At 39.1% G+C, this 15,466-nt stretch overlaps 1 protein-coding gene across 10 annotated transcripts in view; it reads left to right on the top strand.

Annotated features, from left to right (window-relative positions):
- LOC137792478 (adhesion G protein-coupled receptor L3-like) overlaps positions 1-15,466 on the top strand; it is a 203,274-nt gene that overhangs the window by 147,891 nt on the left and 39,917 nt on the right. For all 10 annotated transcript variants that reach the window (XM_068588183.1, XM_068588189.1, XM_068588192.1 and 7 more), the window contains 3 exons: positions 8,506-8,689; positions 12,624-12,746; positions 13,835-14,040. In XM_068588183.1, coding sequence (XP_068444284.1) covers positions 8,506-8,689; positions 12,624-12,746; positions 13,835-14,040 — 513 coding nt within the window. The remainder of the gene's footprint in view (positions 1-8,505; positions 8,690-12,623; positions 12,747-13,834; positions 14,041-15,466) is intronic.

Raw genomic sequence — 15,466 nt, 5'->3', positions numbered from 1 at the left:
CCATAGATACAGCCACGCTACGAATGTGAATTCAAAGAAAATTGCATACAAGTCCACATTGATTTGCACACATATTAATGCTTTTACGGCTACATTTGGGTTCATGTTTCCATAGTGGAGTATATGCTGAGGATATATTGTGCCGTTCACAACTGCACACAAGCTGCGCACCTCCTCTTATCCGTTCCCTCGCTGGGTTGACTAACAGTGTGGAGCTTTCACTTGACGAACCGGAATAATGGAGCAACATCTGTGGCCTTAGGTAAACACAGGCATTGACTGCACACGCGGCCAGCCTTTGAGGGACTTTCATTGATTAGGGAAATTGGGCAATGTTTTCTCCAACAGGGCCCTGGTGGTTGACATAAATGGGATTAGCAGAGGAATACAAGGCAAATGAGAGGCGCACCTGCCTTTGCTGTGCCTCTGCTCAGATACGTGCTGAAAACAGACCTCGACAGTACTTTGGGAAAATGCAGATTGTGTGAGTGCAGGTGCGGTTGTGGTGAAGGGGGACATAGTCCAAAATAAAGTGCTGGGCTTGAGGTTGAAATGAGATGAGTGATTCTTGGCTTGATTGAGGGCTTTTATCTTGTTTAAGTGGTAAACAAGATGACAAAACAAGACAACTCTTGAATTCACTTGGTACTGAGGTCTTCATCTTCTTCAGATTATCTGTGACTTTCAATAGAAACAGCTAAATTTGCTGTTTCAATTACATATTCACAGAAAGTTCAACCTGTAGCAATCTCCCTGCCTCTGTTAATCCTGTGCAGATGAAACAACCATGAATCATGACCGTTTCTGAATGTTTCTTGATTGTTCATAAACCTTGATATCTACCACACATCACTGCCAATGCCATAGCCGAATCCACCCAAAAGGATTTGGCCTTGATAAAGCTACAAAGCGCTCTGTATAGTCATCACCTCCCTATGTTCCGTTTCTCCCCTGGAGGAATGTTTCTCTGTTGCGCCCTTTGATTTGGAATAAACATGATGAAAATAGCAGCCTGCCTCCTGTGCCTTTTGGTTATAGTAATGGCAGCTTGTTCATAGGCGATGACATTATGGTCCAATTACTGTGATTAGGTCCATCCATGTTGTAACTAAAGTCAAACACACTAGCTTTGAATGGCTTCTTCCTCTGCATTTATTTGGTTTTAAAGCAAAAGATTTGGGACTTAGAATTAAATTATGCACGCATATGGCCGTTTCAACATATTATCACAGATTTATATCTTGTGCCTTAGTGGGAGCCAAGTGAGTGTGAATTATCAGAATACAGGGAGGATATTGAGTCCTGGCCCCTCATTAAAATGACACATTTCCATGCAACGATGACCAGGGGGAGTGTCACAGAGCAGGATGACCTTAGAGCAGGCGAAAAGAGGGGAGGTTCCTCATTCGAGAATGTAACAAGATGATAACATTTCCCTGGTAGTCAATTTGTTCAAAGATGAAGATAACCACATCCTCATAACCGAGACCTCTTCATCTGTCCTGCAGTGCACAGTTCTGCCTGTATAGTCTGTATGAGGTGTTTCTGCTTAAAGTGGACAGAGAAGAAGGATCATGTCTGTTTGTTACAACCCACATATGTATAATTTAACATAAGAAAGTCATTAGGTTTTTATATTGTTATTTTTTTCTATTAATACACATACAGTAAAAACATGTGTACAAACTGTGAATCCCCCAAATCTAAAATAATGACTGAAAAACTTAAATGACTAACACAAAAAAATATAGGTGGACAGCCTGGTCAAAATTTTGACCAGGCGAGGAATTGTCTGCACTCATTACTTCTCATGTTCAATTAATTTAAATGCTGTGAATCAGTGCTTTTCGCAGCACTGATTCACAGATGAGTCATACTCACCAATATGCTGCGACGCACTTCTCCTGTTCAAACAAAAAAAACTGTTCTCATTCAGTAGTTAATCCCGTAGCTTCTTTTTCTTAGCGATGTTATGTTACATCAATAAAACTCAACACTTTCATGTTTTAAATTAAAAGTGTGGTCACACGCCAAGTTGCAGACCAATGTGAGATTTAATCCAAATTGAACAAAATGACACGTCATGAAGTCCTGAAGTCCTTTTCAAACAATGTTTAAAATTAGAAGCCAACCAGAAACTAGAGATAGCATGCCTTTAGGTAATGGAAGACTTTTCATGTGAAATATTTGTGCATCTTTACATTTAACGAAAGAATATGTAAATAATAGCGACTGCCAATAATTGGTGAATTTATAACTGTAGTTCTATTTTTTTTATTTTTTTTTAGAGCTGGGCAAGTTAACGCGTTAATATCGCGTTAACTTTTCAATCAATTAACGGCGTTAATTATTTGATCATGCGTTAACTGCATTTTTTTTAAAAAAATGTTTGTTTTGGGCGGGGGGGGGGGGGCTTTTACTTTGAAGGCGAATAATTTTGGTCCACCCTTGCACTTCCGTAGCATTACCGGACTATTTGCCGACTTAAGCCCCGACGTTAAAACATGTATTGTTCTGTAGTTTCTGTCCTCAACGAGCGCTGCAAGCTCAGCAGACCCGGGTTGAACATTAGTTGCGAATGCGCAAAGCCGTCGCTGATACCTGTCATCTGTCCTTCACATCTCCACCTCATTCAACCAGACGTCAGTGCACTTGTTCAAGCCAACACAGACTGGACTTTTTTCACTGAGTAAGAAAAACTGAACAGAAGACATGAAAAGCACTTATTGCTTTTGTATAAAGTTAATTAATTGCTGGTCACTAAAATACATCTTTAAGGTAGGCAACAGACTGAACATGGACAAAAGGAGTGGTTTGTCCCTCACAGGGACCCTTACTACTGAACAGTACCTGTTCAGAATATATATATATATATATATATATATATATATATATATATATATATATATATATATATATATATATATATATATATATATATATATAAACAAACTATATATGTGTGTATGTCAAGTTGCTGTTGCTCCAGAGTGCTGATATATTGTTCTGGTAACATTACTTTAAAATACAAGCATGGTATACACTATTTTTTTACTTCATTGTTGAATTTGGCGCATACAAAGATCATTCGATTAATCGCAACTAATTTTTTTCAGCCCTAATTTCTTTTTAAATAAAGAAACTTAGAGCAGCTGATTGCTGAGTTTTAGAAGACTGAAGGTGGACGTAGACATCGTGATGTCGCTCATTGGTTTGTGAAATACGGTTTTTAAGGTTGTTTTTTTTGCAACAGAAAGTGACACGAGAGGGTGACGCTAGGTCTGGAACATTTTCAGGCGACCAAAATGTAACATCTAACTTTCATAAAATCAAAACACTATGAAAAACACGGTCAACTCTGACCACTTTGATAGCGATATTAACCTGTCAATCACAAGGTAAACACGCCCGAAAGCATGATTGCCTTTTTTACTCTCAATGGGACCATACATTACTAAATTAAGATCCTGTTGTGTTAAAGATGACTAGAAACTAGCGATTGAGACCTAAAACTGATCTTCAAAACATTGAGATAATAAAGCAAGTGAGAAGTAGGGTAATGTTCTCATTGACAATCAGACATATTTTTCGCAAACAATAGAAAGAATGCATGTGTACGGCACTTTCGCATTCGCTTCACTCTTTAGATCTGGTGGTTGCAGCCTCATTATTGTACTGATGGAGTTAGTGCTGTGAATCTAACACTTTAAGTCTTAAAGTCTGACTCTCTCTGCCATTGATAAATATATAAAGGGCTGCTCTTTGGGACTTGTACAATTGTAAGATTAAAGCCTAACACAGAAGACGAAAAACACAGAGGTAATCCCTCAGTAACTCACAAATACAGACACAACCACCCACTTACAAGAGGGGGAAGGTTCCATGAAATATTAAACATGAAGCTTGCAAAGATTTACAGAGAAGGATTTGGCTAGCAGGTCAAATGAAAGAAATACAGAAATGATGCAACAGCTTCACCTGCACCAAGAGACATCTAGTCAGATAGAGGACAGAGAGAACAAGATTGTTTGTGTTGTTTTTTCCCCCATTTTGAGATCAGCCTTCAACGTCAGTGAGAGGAACCAACTGGTGAACAGGATGGGAGGAGGGAGGAGAATCGAGTGTACACAGAAAGCCGAGCAACGAGCAAGCCAGAAAGGGAAGAGAGGGAGATCAGCCTTAGCTAGAATCAATTTCCCAGACCCAGAGTTCATTTCATCAATCAGCACACAGATAAAAGCACGCACACCATAGGCTGGTTTGGACTCCTGCCAAGCGCACGCTAATGTCCACCTCTCCCTTCTTTCCGTTTGCATTGGTATAAATGGCCTGTGCACTGCAGCTTTTCACGCCCAGTCACCATGCTTGTTCCAAGTGGAACATTCCAGCAGTGAGTCCAGTTAACGATTAGCATGTCGTCATCTACCAGGAACCAGAATATATAATACATTTTTTTCTGCTTTTTTGAGTTCTTTCAGGATCGGAATATCATGTTGCTAAAAAAATAAAATGATTGGGAGTTTGCTGCAGTAGACTGAGCTGCTACATTTGACAGATGGAGTGGCAGTGTGCTAATAACAGTAAAGTAGCAGCAAGCTGCCATCACGTCTCACCTGCACAGACTGTGTGGATGGTAGTGATGTGATGCTTGGGTGCACATCCCAAGCTAACCGGCAGCTGGCTGTGGCTTCATATTTCCCATGCAGACATGAGAGTGGTATCAATCTATTCATCTATCCCTCAGCAAGACAATGAAGTCGCCTATCTTCCAAAATGTCACATAATTACATTACCTGGCTAGATCAAGTCGACAAAGTGTGTGTGTTTGTGTGTTTGTCCTGAATGATTGGCCAATTAGACACCTTATACATGCATGCATAATATGTATAAGTTTAGAGACAAATGTATACATACAGCTTGTATTTGGTATGTAAATTATCAGAGTCATAACGAGGATTTTCAAAAACACTGACATTTAATCCCTATATAGAAACGTGCATTGAAAGCTTGAATGGTTTAAATGTTCTTAGTTCAGTTAAATGATTATGTTCCTCCTCGATGTGAAAGAATTTGCCAATGGAGTGGCTATAAAACTAGATATTTTTTAAACAGAACACATGTTTTCTTTGGCTTTGAAGTGTCCTCAAAGGAATAGTTAGATATTTTGTAAAATGTGTTGATTTGTTTTCTTGCTGAAAGTTAGGAAGGTTGATGGATTCCTCTCTGCAGCAGCCAATTAGCTTTAAGATAACGTTAAGATATTTACAAACTGGCACACAAACTTACAAGCCGGTCTTACCTTATTTACCGTACAAACATGAGAGTTATCAAGTCTCTCATATCTGCACGTAATCAAATGAGAGTTTATCTTTTGTCGTCTTTTGTAAAAACCCCAATGTCCCAGACAGTGTCTTAAGTGATAGCTCCAGTGATCTTTGGCAACATAGATAGCTTAACAAAACTCTCAGGGGCACAAAGTAATAACACAGAAGTGCAGTGGGATTGTCCCGGGACTTGTTTTTTTTTCTTCTGCAGAAAAGGCAACACACAGTTTCCCTTTTTCTTTTCGATGATATAGTAAGTGTAGTCTAGCTCAGGTTCAGATAATTGTCTTATCCGTGGAGCATATACTGGCTTACAACATGGAGACAGTACTCTCCAGTCTGTATATCAACATGTCATTCTCTGATTTGAATGAGGGAAAATTGGCATGCTACACGCATATTAATACCAGTAATGAATAATTTGCATCACAGGGATTTGGCAATCTATTGCATGTCCAAATGATGCATCATGAGTGAATGTCAGCTTTATTGCACGATGTTATACATGGCTGAAAGGTCTTTAAGGAAATTGACCTTTTACAATATTAATTTTTGATACATAATGTAGACCCTACCCTCGGTTGCTTTATCCACTCTTGATTATCAATTATCCATCGTATAATCAAGCTTCTGACCCAATCGCTCCGTCTTTGGGGTGTGCTATTATTCTGCATTGGTTTTTTTTTGTTTCTTCTGCATCCGAAAAAGCGAGACTGCTTCCTCTGCAAGTCCATCAATTCTTTCGATGAACAAACCATTATTTCAGTGTTTTAAGAAGTGTGGGCAGAAAAAAAGAAGCTTGCAGTGTTGAACAAAGGGGGAAAAAAATGTCAGTGCCTGAAGAAAAAGAGCTCCTTAATTGAGAGTGAATCAACCTCTGCCTCTGGCAGAATGTCAAAAGGTGTGATTGGAGATTGGCTGCAGATAATGAATAATTACATCAAAGTTGGTAGACTGTCTCCACATGTGTGTGTGTGTGTGTGTGTGTGTGGGTGTGTACGTGCATGCGCCTGTGAGTTTGTCTTGTGTTTTTGTATCCTAGCAGGTGCAGAGGTGTGTGTTCGCTCTTGCGTCAGTCTCTCCCAGTGTGTGTGTGTGCGGTTGTGTCTGGGTGTGGGCGGCTTAATGTGTGCAGGGTATGTTTTGAATGAGGAAAAGCCAGCTGGTGCTGTTTGAAATCATCATCCAGCGCCAGTGAGTTGAATACAGTCGGTCCTCCGTCTCCTCTTGCTATCACAGTGATTTGAAACAAACGTACATCTTAACATGATAAGGTAATTGTGGGGGGCCATTGCACTGGTGCTTGTTGGTGAAGCCAGTTTTTTTTTCCCTGTCTTTTGATCAAGAATTAATTTAATACAGTAGAGCACATGATTTCTCTTATCGCCTTTGGCTTTATCCCTGTGCTGATTTTGAGTCATACTATAACTCTTATTCCTTTTCATAATCCATTGATCAAAAAGGGAATCTAATTGAAGTTCAGAGAGAGGTTCTGTGGTGAGACTCCCTGTTTTCAAACACACATTAATCTAACTTCAGGAAGTCAAAACTGAGCTGGCTTTTGAAGGAGGACAAATGGGATTCTTCGGAAATGTTGTAATTATCATCAGTGCAGGAAATTTCATCAACACTTTCTATGATGCCCATGTCTATGTATTATAAACATACTTCTATCATCAGTTTTTTAGAACTCTGTAATTATAATCACTCAAGTATTAACAGTGCTTGATAACATGATAGCATAATGCATAATTAGGTATTTTATATTTATACTTAATTAAATACATACTTGTGTTTTACAAGCTGTTAGTAGCACTGTATAATCAATAACTATTATTCACAATAATCATAACACATTATAAAGCATTTTTAATTACTTATTATTCTCTTTGATTTATTTTTTGCAAGGAAGTGTATTCTAATTCCTATAATTGTTTTACAACACAGTACATTTATAGTGTATTACAATGCACTGTATTATGATTAAGTTACTCTTAAGTGGTCATTGTTTGCTTAAAGTAAAAATGTATGTTACAGCTCTGTGTATTTTTCCTTCATTCTTTTTTTATACTTACTACTTTCTAACACACTATGATCCTTGCAAAAACATGTCAGTTTTACAATATTTGACGTCAGAAGTCATTATACAATGCTTTATAATATGTTATAATTATTGTTACTAAGCATTATCTTTGCTTATAACTATGATTATATGCCGCTGTATCATCAGATTACAACGTATTTAATACATACACATATTTATATTGCATTATAGACATAAAACCGAAATATATATTATTTGTTTGACCACATATTGTATTGAATTGGCTGAAAAATACCTTTTCTTCCACTTGCAGTCAGGCTCACTTTGCTATTCAGTGCAGTGGCACTGGGTATGAAATAGTTTGCTTGATCAATTAGTATTCCAATCGTAAATCTTGCCATTGGCATTTTGAAATGTTTAATAGCTCCTAATTTTTTATCATCATGTCTTGAGAATTTTGTAGTGTCTTCCTTGCTTAATGGTTTTTGCATTGTTGTGAGGAGATTAAAGAGGGCAGACTAGTTGTTCAGTGCTATGTACTTTATATGCAGGAAAGATGTGAGCTGAATAGTTATGGATTGTTGCTACCAGCAACTACCTTGTCCATCTATTGGCATGTCTCAGTGTTGCTTGTTTTTTTGGAGTGCTTTGGTGTTTTGGGATTGTCTGCATGAAAGAGCATTAATCACAACAATTGAAGACTCTAGCCTCGAGTCATGTAAGAACTGGCCTCTAGTCTTGTAAGCATTGGTTCTGATTCACTTACATAATGTGTCTTTTAGTTAGTTAAAAGGAAATAGTAACAACATTAATTCAGTGACAAATACAATGTCATTGTGGATGCAGGTGCTGCTGCGACCAGTTACAATCCATGTCAAAAACATAACTTGTAATGATTTGGAAAAAGTTATAAAATTGGTCAGTAGAAAGATGATTATGAAATGAAAAATGGTGGAAAAAAACATGCAATGCTTCTTCCTTGCACAATCCCATAGGATTATGTGATTTGTTTTTTTAGTCCTGAACTCTCATTTCACTTCCTTCGCTCTTGCCGTTAACCAAATTATGATGTCAAACAACAGCAGTCCCATGCCAGCTTGGCTTCTGTTGACTAAATCAATGATTTGGACTCCCCAGGCCATGGTGGAGACGGTCAACAATCTGCTGCAGCCGCATGCCCAGGCAGCATGGAGGGAGCTGAGCACAGGAGAGCAGCTGCGGGCCGCCACCATGCTGCTGGACACTGTTGAGCAAGGCGCCTTTGTCCTGGCTGATAACCTGCTGAAGACGGACATTGTGCAAGAGAACACTGACAACATCCGTGAGTAAAAGCAAAGACATTTTAGGTGGCAATGTTCACATGAAAATGTAATTTATTGTCAATTGATCATTTGTTTTCAGACATATGAGAATACTTTGTGTGGAATGGTTTTTGCACCCCATGAATTCCTATCAAAGGTTTTTCAGGCTTCCACCCTTTAGCCGGCTCCTGTTGATTCTTCACACACTTACTGTACATGGCATAGAATAATGTAATGAAAAAAAAAATAGAAGTAATGGATCGAATTCTGATTATGTAAATTGGTGGATAAATATGGATTCCTTTATTTTTAACTATAGAAGCAATAAAAATGGTATGCCAGGAAACAAATTGCACTTTAATTTGGTCTGTTTGCATGAGAAAACCATCTTGGACAGAATTAAGTTAATTTCTTCTCAAGCTGCTGAGAAACAGATGATTGGCTCTGCATTGTCAGTTATATTTTGAAAATTGGAAGCTAAATTTAAAAAAAACCGAATGTTTGGTTTGGTCTTCATAGTGTTTTTCCGGCAGTCCTTCCCTTTATGTGTTTGAAGGGTTTTATTCTGGTCTTGCCATCCGTACAGAGGTTACGAAGTTCACCATACAGCTATTGATCCAGGGTGCTCTCACATTCACAGCAGTGCTCGTGAGGCGGTGGAACAAGTGTGAAGGTCACTGGATTAATTATTGCTCCCTTGCAGGAAGTACAATTTGGCAGGGTTGCTTAGGTTTGATGACAGTCAGCTGTTAATTAACAATGATCTCAAATGATTGTACTTTCACTCATGTTAATTATTAGTTGGAATGAACCAAAAGTCAGATCAGTGCTCCCTAGTTAGTGTATAAATGCCAAGTTAAACAGTTGATGGAACAACTGTCATTAATATTTTCCCTCGTGGAGCTTTTCAAAACAGGATACATCAGTTGTTCAAAGTTCTTAAATCTGTCGTTTCCTACATTGAGAGACATTTACAAAGCACACAATACAATCTAATTAAATAACCTTTTTTTGCACAGGGCGCTGAATGGGGCAAGGGGAATTGAGACTAAAATTAATGTTATGATATATCGTCCTCCTCTCAGAAGAAGTTTAATTTTTTTTTTTTTTTCTAAGTTCCTGCTGCCATGGCAACCTAAAAATATAGGTCTACAGACAAAAAAGGAAGGAAGCGTAAGGAGAATTAATAAAAATGATTTTATTGTATCTGGCACACAATTCATGTGGGTATTAAGGGGATTCTGTGCTCGTTTGGAGAGGGGAATAAGATGATGCCGGCTCAACTGGAGGGAAGTTTTATAGCTCATCGTGGTAGTCGGGTGAATTATGTGCTGGTGACATGTTTACCAGGCCTTATCTCTCCGTTTGTTCGGCTAGTTGTTGTTTTTTCAGCCAGTTGGCCCCCAAAATCCCTCATGCCTTGCAGGGTAGTTAAATGACAACAAGGGTGGCCCATTTAAACATCAGTAATCACTGCAGCAGCTAATTATTGATCTCTCACAATGAATTGCATGTAAAGTGACAGGTTTTGTATGTGCAGGTTTACTGCAGCTCATTGCACCTGGTTACACATTCTCAATGAGCTGGTGTGTCTGCTTTAAAATTAATCTTCAACAGTAAGGACGCCTCGTTCCAATTTTGGGTTTAAGCTCGTAATGAGATCTATTTTTTTCACTTTCAAAGAAGGATATTTCCTCACCCATTGTGTCTGTGTTTGTGTTTACACTTCACAGTGCATGTGCTCATGGAGGGCTTTGTCTGCACAAGCGTGTGCTTCACTCTCCACATGATAATCTTATGAGCAGATTTCTGCCGATTAGTGTGTTATTTAGACGGGCTTTGAAGGTATAGCCTTTGGGTCCAACAACGACTACGGCATCAAAGGAATTCCCTAAAGCCCATCGTAAGCTCTTTTACACAACCACACAGGGAAAAGAGAGTTAGAGAGGGAGAAGAAAAATGCTTTCTTTATTCCAAAGACAGGCTTGGAATCCAGGGAATGGTGAGCTATCTGGGGTATTGTCTTAGCTAAGTTGAATAGGAATGTATCACCAAAACCCCCTGGCCTTTGCAAAAGCACAAGAGAATCTTAATACTAAGTTTTTTTTTAATTTATTTTGAAGAGAAAGTATGGGAAGCCTTGGTATGAGAATGGCTACAAAGAGAGGATTAAATGTGGCCTCGTTGTAGCTTTCCGTGGGCACTAACCTTTAGCAAAGACATAGGTGTCATAGTCCACTGACATCGGATCATCAGCTGAATGCGTTATCAGGCTTAATGAAGTTTCTATTTCCTCCACTTGGATGGAAATGTGTTTGAGATTTTCCACTGCAGACTAATCTGCCAGCCATTTCTTTGTGTTGCGCCAGAGATGACTGCCATTAGCATTGGCATAGCAGAAGCGAATTCTGTGTCATTGACCGTGAAACGTTTGGACTGATGGCGGTCGGAAATCACCCTCTCAAGCAGATGAAGGTAGCCAATATGAAAGTAAATGTTATTCAGACCCAACACATTTGACTGGAAATGTTCTCGACATCACCTTTTGTAAAAAAAAATTAAACATTGCAATAGTTTCAGTCAAGAATAGGTTATACAAGACCCTGGACCGGCTCATTTAACGTCCTGCAGTCTCTGCTGGTTATCAGGAAAACCTCAATCCGATGACGAGACTTCAGTAAATCATCGACTATTTCATTGGCCAAGAAATAGCCCTGCAGATAACCTAACACGTCATCTGAATTTATAAATGATCTGCCGCTGCAGTAATGGCAGTTTAGTTATTTACTCCTATAATCTTTAGAAGTCCACACTGCTCACCTCATTTTTTGGAATTTGCCATTTCTGCAACTTCTTTTCCGTACTTCTGCCTCGCAAGGAATCAGTGGATTCGTCTCAGTGCTTCGGGAGTTAATTTGACATTTAGGAATGCTCAGACTTTGCGCAGGTCACCGGTACTCGAGATTAGAGCACACTCGACTGCTTGATCAAACTGAATTGTATCGTACCATAATAACTGCTGGAATGAGCTTTTTTTTATTTCAGCTGGGCTCCTATATGCATCTAATTTTCCTCTGCTGTATGACAGCGGAGTCTTTGAACCATAAATTAGGAGCTTGCTTCAGACACAACAGCTGTTGAGCTGCTACAGAAGTGAGCTTGTCTTCCGTAGCTGGTCTTTATCTTCTTGTATCTGTTGCTCTTCCTGCTCCCCTTGAGAAAGAGATTCTTCGAAATGAAGATGGCTTTTTAATTTATTTTTTCAAAGGCCGAAGACGAACTTAATAGAACACAATGTCACCTGAACACTTGATTGTCATTTGATTAGGAGGCCTATAGCAAAACACAATCATCCGCTTCATATGAAGAGTTGAGAGGGATGCAGCCCTTTAAAGCTGCATGAATCAATAATAGATGTGTTGCATATAGTGCTCATTGGAGATGCTTGGATTAATAGAATCAGCTATATAGGAGAATGGCTTTTGGAACAGTGAAGTCCTTGGAGATGCGTTTACCTTTGGCTGTAGCGTGTTATAGTTGTTCATTCTTTACCTAATGGCAATGACAGCAAATATCGGTTTGAACATGATCGTTTTTATTGTTCAGTTAGTTTTCCACTTCTGTTATGCCATTACCGCTTTTGAAAGCATGTTTGTCTTTTAGATTTTGACTTTCCTGAACATTGTTAAAGTCTGATGCCTTGTTTATGTGATATTAGACGGAAGATAGAAATAAGGGAAGATTCCAATGTTTATGACTTTGTATCAACAGATTGTTAACAATCAGTGGATGCACAACCATATTGCCCATAATGTGGAAAACTTCTTGAAGGCCTCAGCTTCAATATTATGCAATGTATGCTCTACAGTAGTTTTTATGTCTATTGTGTATCACAAAAATCTAAATTATTGATCATGAACTGCTGATGCTTGGGTTTGTTCTGTATGTGTGAAGAGCTGGAGGTAGCGAGGATGAGCACAGATGGGAATTTGCCGGACCTGAAGTTCCCACAAACTGGAGGACAGGGCACATCTATCCACCTCTCAGCGAACACGCTAAAGCAGCACGGGAGAAATGGTGAGTCGTCAAGACCTTTGAAACTTCTTTGAATGGTGCCATGTTTTGAAACGTAATCATGCCTTGTACACAGCGTCTTTGTGTTATTCAGCTTTGTAATACAACAGAAATGTAATAGACAGAACTTGACTCCGCTATAACAGAACTACTGTTGTATTAGTGTATCAACTGTAATTAATCAACACGTTTTCTGATGTAATATCGCATTGGGCTCTTCAACGGTTTTGTAGGAATTTCATTACAGATGCATGTGAATTACTTTCAATTTGCCACCCAAATCCTTTGTTGGGCTGCATCTAAAGCCCGAGGATCGTTCTGAGATTTCTAACACTGCCTCTAAACTATGAATGAGGCAGTTGGACAAAATACAACGCTATTTCCAGGAGTAAATACAGCCCCATTTTTAGATGTTATTATCAACCCATGCAAATCAGTTTCAACTCAAGCTGCGCCCAGTGCCTCTCAGCTGGATGGCTAAGGCTATGTCCAGCCGTGCCCAGGCGCATCGTTAGAGCAGGGTGGCGGATCTTTCCCCCTTAACCAGTGCTATAGCACCCAAATTGTTTTCTTTTCATCTGAGTGAGTGATCTCATTCACAGCAGGAGGGAGTTTCATTTCATGTCAACGCTGAATATTGAGGCTGCAGGAGGAGAGGGAAGGGTGAAAGGGGGAGAGAGGGAGAAAGAGAGAGAGAAATATTTCATGTTTTCTGTTCCATTCTATTTGAATCGGCGCACTTTGGAGCACATATAGCTGCATTCCTATAGCAGAATTATCCGTCAACCTTGACATTTGTCTTTTTTTGTCTGTTTTACTTTACACAGTTTCTGCTTGTGATAGCAAAGCTTCTGAGTGGTTATTTCCAGTATTTATTTAGTGTTGCTTCAGTTTCCAAAGCTCAATAATATATAAGTCAGCTAACATCAACATATTAGCATATTGTTTTCACTGCACCAGGACATAGCGACATCCTATCCTGCAATGGTTTAATGTTGGGATGTCCAAATAGTTTTGGCCATGTCTGGTATTCTTTAGTCCCGTGTCACTTGTGGAAGATTGACAACGTGCCTCTACTCGTCTTCTTGCAGGTGAGATTCGGATAGCGTTCGTGCTGTACAAACACATCGGGGTCTACCTTTCAACGGAGAATGCCAGCATGAAGCTGGGCAGCGAAGCCATGGCTACCAATTACTCGGTCATTGTCAACTCACCAGTGATCACCGCTGCCATCAACAAGGACTCGAACAAAGTCTATCTCTCCGACCCTGTCATTTTTACCATTAGACATCTACAGGTAATTTTCTGTCTCTGAATGTGTGTTTCAGTTGAGATGTGCTTTGTTTTTCCTTTGATGTGACTGTAACTAAATTTAATGGGCTTTTTGTCTCTTTCTACTTTACTTTCACATCAAAACACACTTGCATATTGTATGCGTCTCTTTAATAGAACCCTTTCATCACAATTTTCTCTATCCCTGAAGTGCAACGAAATGTAGAAATCCCATCTCAGACAAAGAAAATTAAGTTAATATGTCGTTTTATTCAATGGGAGGTGTGAAAAATTGCTCACAAGGTGATGCTGGAGATGCATGTTGTTGTTTATTAGTTTGAACAAATACCAGCCTGATCTCTTGAACAAATATCAGTCATATTGAGCCTCGCTGGAGGCTGCTTAGTCATTGTGAGGAGTCGCAACTTCTCCCTCTTGACTCCATTATCTTCTCCACACTCTGCCGCCCTCGAAATATCCCTGTTTTGTCTACAAACAGCGCCCTCAGCGATTATCAAGGATGTTGAACAACCATAAGAGAATTGCAGCGGGTCTCATGTGTAGGAGGAACCAGAAAGGAAGAAATAGCGGCAGAAAAAAACAGCACGCTGAGGGATAAAGAGAGTGAAAGGGGGAGAGCTTATGGATATCAAAATTAAATGGTGGGAAAATGTCAAGGGCCAATGTCAGCACAGTTATTGCTGTGACTCACCTGCCTTAAGTGTAATTTTGTAATTTGGATCCGAAATTCAGTCATTTTACTGTTCGTCTAATGTTGGGGCACTGGAGTTTTCATACCCTTTTCTTGCTTGGATCAAGTCATTTTAATAAAACGGTGCCCTTTTGGAAAAGTGTGTTTTCTGCACTAAAGCCTCTTGTGTTAATAACACTGGAGTGCACCAAGAACACTGCTGCTTGTATTGTAATCTCAAAAAAGTGACAGACATACATAATTTACATATAGAGTGCATTTTGTGTACGCCAATGACTGTACAATTAATCATATAATAATAATGATTACAAACTTGAGCAATTCATTAAATTTGATTGGATGCATTATTGGCGTTTTGCATACAATGCCAATCCAGCGTTCTGGTGTATCACATTTAGAGCTCCCTATCAGAGGTGGTGCTAACAGCACACTTTGAATAACTGGCCATTGCTGCAGGCAAGAACATTGCTTTATCTCTTATCTTGATTTATATTTGGCTATAAGAATCAAAGACAAATAGATGATTGTAATGATTGTATTTTTTTATGGATTAGGTTAACTGAAAGTCGCTCCTGCATAGAGAACATTGTTGGCATAAATTAGTCTCTACATTATTCTCCTAGACGAAATAAAAGGTTATCTCAGGTATGTTCAGTTCACTACAACTTTGCCATGAAAATAAACCTAACCTCTCATAACAAGTGGGGGTTCCTGTTTTTGGGCTTCCCACACTTAAGTC

Source organism: Clinocottus analis, unplaced genomic scaffold (assembly GCF_023055335.1).
Source record: "Clinocottus analis isolate CAN_PGR_092001 unplaced genomic scaffold, fCliAna1.0.p SCAF_21, whole genome shotgun sequence".
Taxonomy (NCBI): Eukaryota; Metazoa; Chordata; class Actinopteri; order Perciformes; family Cottidae; genus Clinocottus; species Clinocottus analis.
This window is presented reverse-complemented; position numbering and strand designations above follow the sequence as displayed.